The sequence below is a fragment of the Schistocerca americana genome, chromosome 5 (assembly GCF_021461395.2).
Source record: "Schistocerca americana isolate TAMUIC-IGC-003095 chromosome 5, iqSchAmer2.1, whole genome shotgun sequence".
NCBI classification, from domain to species: Eukaryota; Metazoa; Arthropoda; class Insecta; order Orthoptera; family Acrididae; genus Schistocerca; species Schistocerca americana.
Genome location: NC_060123.1, coordinates 188,280,655 through 188,291,440, shown reverse-complemented (window position 1 = coordinate 188,291,440; position 10,786 = coordinate 188,280,655). Strand labels below are relative to the sequence as shown.

General features: G+C 37.2%; 1 protein-coding gene across 1 annotated transcript; it reads right to left on the bottom strand.

Moving 5' to 3' along the window:
• Window positions 1-8,064: 8,064 nt before the first annotated feature.
• LOC124615866 (adenine phosphoribosyltransferase) lies at window positions 8,065-10,368 on the bottom strand. Its single transcript, XM_047144026.1, has 4 exons — window positions 9,859-10,368; window positions 9,525-9,762; window positions 9,131-9,209; window positions 8,065-8,449 (listed from the first exon to the last, which is right to left on the bottom strand). The coding sequence occupies exons 1-4, from the start codon at window positions 9,948-9,950 to the stop codon at window positions 8,313-8,315; spliced, it is 546 nt and encodes a 181-aa protein (XP_046999982.1). The 5' UTR covers window positions 9,951-10,368; the 3' UTR covers window positions 8,065-8,312.
• Window positions 10,369-10,786: the final 418 nt, after the last annotated feature.

The window sequence follows — 10,786 nt, the reverse complement described above, 5'->3', positions numbered from 1 at the left end:
TAGGAGTTGCAAAACAAGTTACTGTGTGAGCTGAATGAACTCAAGAACATGCCTGTATGAAAGCTATAAATCAACATTCCAGTTAAAAAAATTTTGGTGAACACATCACTCTGTAGCAAAAACAATCAGATATGAACATGGCAAGATTCTGTAATCGTGCCATGCTGTTCAATCTTTTTGTAAATTGTATAGGCACTAAAGTGAAAGAAAAGAAAGCAGAAAATACTGTATTTTGTTAACGTGAACACAATTGTGGAATAGTTTAAAAGAAGAGCATATATTTCGGTCAATGTCACATTCACTGGCTCGTGGAAAATGACACTGCTATAAACTTGAAGACACTATGTCCATAGTGTTCAGAAACAAAGAAAAGTGTGAGCATATGGCTACAAAGGTGGATGAAACAAGGTTAGAGGATGTAACATCCACTAAATTCCTAGGTATAAGGCTGCATTTACACTAACAGTTTAGCCACGGTAGTTCAGTGGCAATGTTGATCTGCTGAAATGACAGCCATTGTGCATTTGAACCACTGGGTATGTAACTATATTGTGTAGCCTCAATTTCTGTGGCAACAGCAATGTGCTCGCAGGAGACAACTGTAAAATTGGTGCTGAGAAGGCAACTTTTTTTGTGTGTTATTGAAAGGGAAATACATATGGCAATGAAGTTAATAGAAGTATTTGAGTAATCCAATACAAACTCATGAAAAAAACAGACTTTTTCTGCTGTTTATAAGGAGCTAGCAAACCTGGCAATGCTTCACAATTGCTGAATAAGTATGGGAATTGGATATACCTCCTAATCTGAGTTATCCCCCAAGAATTGTGTCAGTGTGCAAATTTTGGCTTCTTTGCAGCGTCTCCCAGTTTGAAGGTATGGAACTTGAAGTTACAATAAATCTTATAGAATATAAATTAAAAACACTGGTTTGTTTTCAGTTTTTACTGGTTTTATGATTTTTTAATTTTTTATACGAAATACAATTACAAAACTTCCGAATATTTAACATCTTTTGTTTTTGCATACAGTGTGGTAAGAGCAGAACTGGTTTTCTGAACTACCAGTATATGAATGAGCAGCATACAGTGGCCTTGTGAAAAACACTCTGATTGTAAATCAGTTCAAACTTATTTGAGTGTCCAATCCTGAGCCTTCTTTATTGTTACTGCAGATGAAACCTTGATTCGCTTAAATGAAATGGTTAAATCAATTGGTATACGGGGTATGAGAGACACTTCTCCAGCTGGTGGACATGTGAGGATAGTAGCCTTTAATGACATTACTTTGTGTAGTTTTAATCTGCAAATGGGTAGCATTACAATGTTTCTGATGATTCAGATTACATAATAGTCTTGTAATCATTAGCCAATAAGCCATAAATACAACTTTCCTAATACATAGATTTTCTGTTATAACCAACAGAAGAAAGAACCCAAAAACAACACAGTGCTGTGTATAAAAAATGTTTCTATAAAATTATACATAGAGAGAAACAACAGATGTGTCTAATGGTTTAAATGCACCGCTATCATAAAACCAACTGCACGATAGAAAATTAACTGCACATTTTTCACAGCACAACATTCTCTTTCTCGTAGTCAGTTTCAGCAGGAAACCTGTACATTGTTGTTCAAAAAAGCTATGTAACTTGTGCCCCTCCAAACATTTATTAGTGTGTCGTGTAAAAATCTGAAGTAAGTCTGTCAAGAACTTTGCAAGATCTTTGCTGGCAATGTTTCTCCTCCATATATTCGTGTTTGTATACATTAAGGGGAAAATTGTCAAAATGTATTAAGTGCTTTAGGATCAGTGTTGCCTCGTATTATTTTTTACTTAGCTCCTTCCAAGCATTTACAACGAAAGTAATTCTGCCTCGCCTCAGAATAAACCTAGTAAAAGTTATGAAGGAAACATGATCACAGTCAAATGTAAATATGGGTCAACACTTTAAGAGTGGCTCAAAACAAAGCTCAGTCTTATGCATTATGAAGCAGCTATCACAGTATGCAGACAAACAGCTTTTGCACACAGTATATAATGGAGTAATAGTATGGGGAAGCTCAAACATTTAGGAAACAATAAGAGCTTGCTTTTCAAAACAGGCAATAAGGATCACTTAATGGTAAAAGGCACCTAATCTTTACGTACTACTTATCCATACTTATATATAAAACAACTGTATCTTTCAGTAAAGATAGTCTAGAGGGAATACAAATGTAAGCATCCATACCCACAACACAAGAATGATAAAACAGGTTAAAAACCATATCCTACTGACAAACAATCCTTGTAAAAAATGAGCTCAGTACTTGCTTACCAAGGTTGTAAGGAAATAACCCAAAAACCTACACAATCTCATGCATAACAGCAACTTCCCATATACACTCAATAACTGTATAGTGGAAAAGAAATATTGCAGTGTAATGGATTACCTAATGAATTAAGTCCATACATAGTGAAGGTGAAGAGACTTGCTTAGGATACACTAGCATGGAGAGCTACATCAAACCAGTCAAACCACTGAAGATAACAACAGTAATCAGTGCTAAAAATCCTAACTGAAGTTGCTGCTCTGATAAACATGAGATACTTGAGGAACTCTCCACTATGGATTCACTCTAAATCATTTGACTGAATTTTAATACTCTTGACCTATCCTGTATCACACATGCACACACTGTAATCCTGCAGGATCAGATAAAAATCAAATTTAGTTGCAACAGATTAATTCCATGCTTTTCAATGGCATTCATAATGGGAATACTAACATTGGTGGGTTATGCATGATAGCAATGGGAGGCATGGAGAGAAGACTTCCGATATTTACAATTCATCGTCTGGCTGTGATCAAATGTTATCTTTGGACAGCAAAAGTGACTACAAGTGAACAAAAGCTAAGAAGATTCTATATGAAATTACATCAATCTGTAGTTAATGCACCTTATGTTTGATGATTATACAGGTATCTGCGTGGAAGCAGTTTGCTCAAAAAGTTATTTGGAGTAGAATATTGAGTAGTTACACTGCCATATCCCTGTATGCTAATGCAGACTTCAATGCATGTGATCATCCTGTTTTAAATGCAGACACCTTACATGACAATGATGCCTGTGAACCTTTGCAACTGTCTCTTTCTATATTCTATTTGAGCTGCAGTTACAACATAAATTGTAAATGTCAAGTTGGAAAACACTGCAGTAGCTTGTGATAGTGGTGTGCAGAGAACACAAAAACTTAGTTGTATTACTGATTATAACAGTCATACATGCCACATACAGAACTGTAGAGCGATTTATTTTGCTGTGTGAAACTTCACCATAGAATTCTAGTGAAGTTGGATGACATGGTAATTCTTTGGAACCAATTACTGGTTTCATGATTTGGCTATTAGGACATCAGAACAGCACTGAATTAGAGCCCAGAACTTGTCTTCTCATGAGCTGGCACTCAATGTGTTAAAAGTAATTGCTAACAGGTGAGTATACTGCACTTTGAATCTCTTTCTGTTTGTAGAAGTTTAAAAAGTATTATGTACTGGCAAGTTACTTCAAAGTTGTTCTAAAGATATCTATGATCTATGTTCGATGGTCTGGTTTTTGTTCAGTGGTTTTATTCCCCCCCCCCCCCCCCCCCCTGCAACTGTCCTGAAGAATTCATTGAATAAATAAACAACCATCTGAATCTATGAATCTATAACATCTGTCCAATGTGTACTGTCATAAAGAAGTTGAATATCTTTTTTTCAAACCAGGTTTTGGTTTCATACCTAATGATGCTCCAGAGTGATTTTGCTTTGTTATTGGAACTTTGTGTTTTTGTCTGCAATGCAACTTTTTCTTTTTTGATGGCACAGTGAAGTATTTTCTGGCATTGCTTGTAGCATAGGGGCCTAAGTGTAGCCCTTTCAGAGCCACTCTGACTACATCTCACATAACGACTTTCTGCTGCGTGTCTGACAATGTGTGACATTTCCATTATCGTAAAATAGTCAAGAGTTGGGGAGAACGCAGTTGGATTGGAAAGGATTTCTGAATAGAGCTAGTCCTCCAAATTAAATAAATCTCTCTCTTCCTCACAAAACATACTTTGATCACAAATGTTAAATGTCCTCTCTCTTGGCTTCTGCTGAATCTGTCCACTACACATTGTAAAATAAAACTATATTCATAATGTAATGATATTTTGTAGTAAAGAAATGTCTTCCCATTGTTCATCCAATATATTCTCTCTGAATTGTGTGACCAATTCCACAATTATGATTCTATGGAACTGTGCTTTTCTCCTTATTTAAACAGTGTTTGTGGGGATGATTTATTGGCCATCATTGACAAACAAGCCATTTGTTGTGGGCTCACACCTGCTTCACAAAAGACAGGTCTACAAATAAATTATTAACTGCTGTTCTGGTACATCACCCTACTCTTGTTGCGAATGTTACCATGAGGAACAAATGAAAGCAGGTCATCAGTAACTCTAGGGCCCTTGAGTACTATCCAAGATTAAACCAGTACTAGAATCCCCATACACTAACTAGTTATTTCTGCTAAATCTTACTAGTACTCGTAAGTGCTGTTGTCACCCGTATTCTGTAAGAGTTGCTGTGTTGTTTCCTATTCTAATACTGAAGCACAACTCTACGAACTTTTCAATGCCATACTCATTTTAGTCTATGGCCAGTGACCTTATTCCAATTTTTGTGTATACAGCAACTCTATATTTCCTTATATTATACTGGATCTTATTCCATTTTTATGTACACACCCATTCTCCCATCCATGCACATCTGTCTAGTTTCTCATTTCTGCACATTCGTAATGGTGTTCTGTTATCTATAACACATCATTAGAAAATCTTTTTTGTTTGTTCCATTTCCTATTGTGCAATGACAAGCTCATTTTTCTTATTGAACAGCGTTATTATGTTTCGATGGAAAAGATCAAATTATAGTTTGATTGTTACCAGCTGTCCAAGCATCCGTCTTTTTTAAACACGCACACGCACGCACGCACGCACGCACACACACACACACACACACACACACACACACACACACACACACACACAGCTGGCACTGCAGTTCAGCTTGGGTGGTGAGGGGTTTGGTTTCTAGTCAGTATTATCTGAGCATGAGAAGAGAAAAAAGTAATTAGGTTCAAGGACTCATATGATGTATTTGAAATTCAGGTTTCTGGTATTATCTTATGAACCACTCTTAGAAGTTCAGAGATGCTGTAGTCTGATTCAAATGAGCTGGCATTGGACATTTAATGTCCAAAGTTGTGACAACTGATTGATGAAAGAATGACATACATAAATATTTAGGGAAATTCAGGAATACAGAAGTGCAAGTCGCTGAGGAATGAAATAAATAGGAAGTGCAGGGAAGCCAAGGTGAAATGGCTGCATGCAAAATGTGAAGAAATCGAAAAAGAAATGTCTGTCAGAAGGACTGAGTCAGCATATAGGAAAGTCAAAACAACCTTCAGAGAAATTAAAACTAAGGCTGATAACCTTAAGAGCATAATGGGAATTCCACAGCTAAGTGCAGAGGAGGGAGCCGATAGGTGGAAATAGGATATTGAAGACCTCTATCAAGGGGAAGATTTGTCTGATGTGAAAGAAGAAGAGACAGGAGTCAGATCAGAAGAGACAGGGGATCCAGTGTTAAATCGGAGTTTAAGAGAGCTTTGGAGAACTTAAGATCAAATAACTCAGAAGGGATAGACAACATTCCACCAGAATTTCTAAAATCATTGGGGGAAGTGTACACAAAATGACTGTTCATGTTGGTGTGTCGAATGTATGAGTCTGACGACATACCATCTGACTTTTAGAAAAATGTCATCCACACAATTATGAATGCTGCAAGAGATGACATGTGCAAGAACTTAACGACTCATGCATCCAAGTTGCAGGCAAGAATAATATGCAGAAGAATGGAAAAGAAAACCAAGGTTGTGTTAGATGAAGATCAGTTTGGCTTTAGGAAAGTTAAAGGCACCAGGGAGACAATTTTGAGGTTGTGCTTGATAATGGAAGTAAGATTACAGAAAAGCCAAGACATGTTCATAGGATTTGTCGACCTGAAAAAAGCGTTTGACAATGTAAACTGGTGCAAGAGGTTCGAAATTCTGAGAAAAATAGGGGTAACCTATAGGGAAGAGACGGGTAATATATATAATATGTACAAAATGGATGAGCAAAAACAAAGTGCTGGGATTAAAAAGGGAGTAAGACAGGAATGAAGTCTTTCGCCCCTACTGTTCAATCTGTACAGCGAAGAAACAATAATGGAAGTAAAAGGAATGGACTTAAAATTCAAAGTGACAGGATACCAATGATATGATTTGCTGACGCCATTGCTATCCTGAGTGAAAGTGAAGAAGAATTACATGATCCGCTGAACACAATGAACAGTCTAATGAGTAAAGAATATGGATTGAGAGTACACCAAAGAAAGACAAAAATAATGAGAAGTAACAGAAACGAGAACAGCAAGAAACTTAACATCAGTATTGATGGTCACAAAGTAGATGAATTTAAGGAATTCTGCTGCCTAAACAGCAAAATAACCAGTGAGGGATGTAGCAAGTAGAACTTCAAAAGCAGCCTAGCACTGGCAAAAAGGGCATTCCTGGCCAAGAGAAGTCTACTAGTATCAAACATAAGCCTTAATTTGAGGAAGAAATTTCTGAGAATATACATTATAAGAATATACATTCGGAGAACAGTATTGTATGGTAGTGAAACATGGACTGTGGGAAAACTGAAACAGGACAAAATTGAAGCATTTTAGATGTGGTGCTACAGACAAATGTTGAAAATTAAGCGGACTGATAAGGAAAGGAATGAGGAGGTTCTGCACAGAATCGAAGAGGGAAGGAATATGTGGGAAAAACTGACAAGGAGAAGGGAGATGATGACAGGACATCTGTTGAAGACATCAGTGAATGACTTCCACAGTCCTAGAGGGAGCTGCAGAGTGCAAAAACTGCAGCAGAAGACAGAGATTGGGATACATCCAGCAGGTAATTGAGGGTGTAGGTTGCAAGTGCTACTCTGAGATGAAGAGGTTGGCATAGGAGAGGAATTCATGGCGAGCTGCATGAAACCAGTCAGAAGACTGATGACTAAAAAAGGTATGGAGAACATTTGCCGCTGCCTCCTACCCCTTCAATATTCAACTTTTAACACGTATGAATTTACAAGTATGTATCTCCTACAAAACTTGTGTAAAAATTCTGACACTGATGTAACAGTGTCTGCCATGTGCTGCTCTTTCAACTACTTTCATCATAAGGCATGCAAAACTAAATGCCTAAGTGTTAACAGAAGTAGTTCCACAGCTGAGATTTGGCAAACAAAATGCTTCGCACAGTGGAAGTGGCAACACAGCAGGAGCCAACAATCTCATACTCTCACTGGTGTAGGAGTGGTAGGGGCAGTCCACACTAGCTGTCAAGACACCAGACAACAGATCTGCTCTGTCAGATATTTCGAGAGACAAACTAAAGTTTTCAGTTAATCCACTGGGAATACTTAGAAAAATCAATTGGAGAATGTAGAAATCTGGATTCAAGTCCCAAAGCAGCATAGAGCTGCAGTGTATATAAAGCAAATGAGATAGGCAACAGTATGCTGAAAGACTGAAGAGCAAGTACTCTTGTAAAGCTAATAAACGGGCTCTCGATTGTAGAGAAGAGAAAATGAGTTTCATTCTGGAGATGGGCCCAGTCACAGCACACATGTCTCGATCCAACTTACAAGCAGTAAAACCTAGCACTGTTTAGAATCAATGTTTGAATAACAACTGGCATGTCCTGGTATAAAGTGAAGGACATCTTTCATGGGCAGAAAGGGGCATATGCTATTTAAGTTGTTGGTGTTTTCAGGAACACTGTACGACAATTCACTCTCCAACTACAGCTATAACTACTAATAAAAAATGTGATTTGCTCTCCAGTCATCTTATAAAAAATATTACTTCCAATTGTGATAAAATGTCAATCTCACAATATTACTAATATGGGTAGCCACATATGCATTTTGTAACAAAATTACTCTTGCTAGATAAATATTTTAATTTGCACCAAGTTATAAATGTTTTCAAAACAAAGTTTAATACTGAAGGATTTAATTCAACAGTTGAGGTTTTGCATCAAATAATACAACATAGAATGAGCACGACAATTTCAAAACATCACAGCCTTCTGTTGAACATTTTTGGTATGTATTAAGGACTTATTACTTCTTCCATGTATATGGAATGTAAATATAAGTGCTGCCATGGAATGTACAATATTATTTGCCTAAAACTGTATTAAGGAATGTATAGGATGATGTATGCCATCTCTCCCTTTCAAATCTAGAAGTTCGATCACAACAATGCACTCTAGTACATTTGCACCACACTTCTCAATAAGTGAACAAGCTGCTCCAAGAGTACCTGGAAATGAGACGATTTGAGTTACTAAATCAATTTTATATATGGTGATTATAGATTATTATTTTGGATAAATAGGAATATTCGATAGGAGTCGTCAGCTTCGACCAGCGACAAATGCTGTAAACAAAATGATGACAGTTTTTGGGATTCAGTAATTACAGAACTGGTGGAAATGCTACTAGCCGATAAGATTATACATCGTGACAACAGCTTTCAGCTGGATAAAAATTGGACTCCTATAGTTAAAATTATCCAGTCACAGTGGAATCAATGGGGCTATTTGATACTCAATGATTAAATCACCTCTCACTTCTATTTCCGAGGGCAATGCACAAAACTTGGCAGTCTCGTGCATGTCATCACCCAACAGATTCACGCCCTGTGAATTTTTGCAATGGTCTAATGCAGAGATCAGTCTATCACCACAACAAGGTTTTTTAAGTTTGACTAATAACCAAACTGTCACCTTCCAAACTAACCTAGATCTTGGGCTAAGCTAAAGATCAGTCTGTTACCACAACCACATTGTTTTGTTTTCACATTTATTTGTTTCACCAACTAACAAAACAGTAAATATATGAACCAAACAGTGACATCATAGCGGCCATCAACATTACATCAATGGTCAAAGCTGACAACTCTTAACGGACATTCCTCCTGACCTTTTATTTCATTACTAACCTCCAGTAGCCAGTAGATCATCAATAATTACAACATTCTGCCCTTTTCCAATGCTGCTCTCCTGTATTTCAATTGTGTCCTGCAATATGTAGAGTTAACCAATTTGTAGATAAATCTTAGTGGTGTCAGGCAATGAAAATAGTGATCCAATGTAAACATTAATGTGATAAAATTCACTATGAGTACAAAAATGGCACATGGGTGGAGGCTTATATCCTACAGAATGAAGTAGAGGGACACAATGCTTCACACAAATGAAAGATATCAAGATTCGTCTGAACAAAGAAATTACATATTCCAGTTTAACGTACATTGGAGAATGATAACCTTCTGTTTACCGAATGCATTGCTTATGTAAGTGTCTGTAACGTAGATTGAAAATGAAGTTACTTACATTCCCATATTCTAATGAATAAGTCACACTGTGCAATTTTCCGGGTAGTTTCCCTCTTTTACGAATTGGCACAAACGGAAGTTTCAATTGAAGAGCTAATCCTGGACCAAACAAGAAACCTCTTGACTCTAAAGCTGTTATTACATCAGGTTTGGGATTTAAATTTGATAAGCGGCTTGACAGCAACTCCTGTAGCGCGTGGAACGCTTCTGGGTTCTTCAATACAGAAAAAATGTCTCTAAAACAAAGATGAGAACACGTGGGTATTTTAATCTGGCAAATCAAATACCTATGGAAAACTGATGATTCACTAAATTATAAAAACGATAATTACCTGAATAATATTCCCGGCTTCGGAAAATCGGGGTACGATGCAATATTGGTCTTCACCAATTCTTTCAGTTTAGTCAGTCTCTGTTCCTCCATGTTTCATAAATCTTACTGACGCGACTGTGTTGCTACATATGAGGAAGAGAGATGCAAAAAAACTAATCTTTAAGGAAATTCTTGACAACCACACGGCCCTGAGTGACGTCATACCTACTACTCGTAGTATACCAACACAACACTCAAAAATACCGCGTCGTCTTGTTCCATAACAGGCGATAGCTGTACCTGAGTTATTACTACCAAAGATCAATTGGACGAATAAACATTTGATTAAGAATTAACGAAGACTCAGGTTTAGAAAAATAGTCACTGCCACTCCATTTTCAGAATATGTTACTTATTGGACCAATAAGGAGGTTTTCAAATATGTCCTTGCATTTATATGTGAATTGTGCGTCTCTAGGTTCATTCGAGTAAAGCTATCGCAACCGTTTTCAAACTGTTTCTACTGCGCTTGCGCAACTTCGTGATAGTTTCGACCATCTGAACCCTAAGGGTGTACTCGAACGCATATTTCGCGTGTTTCGTTGTCTGACCACCTTTAGCGCCAGTTTATTCCACTATTGTCTTCGCGTCGCGCAAATGTTTCTGGTTTTAAATGAAACAGTGCACCAGTGAAGTATTTTTTTTCATGCTTGACAATACACGTTTCCAGAATTTATTCTCATTTTCAGGTTAAAATAGTTAAGTAAGTATTTTGTGGCCTGTTTGTATGCGCGTTGTGCCTCTTTTCAACTGTTTTGTGTCGTCTTTTTTGAGGTTAAGGTACCTTATTGTGCCTGCTACATTGTACACTGTACAGGAAAGTACGAGCACACGCCCTTTGTGAAATATCACGAACATTGTAGGTGATGGTTTGTATGTGTGTCTTA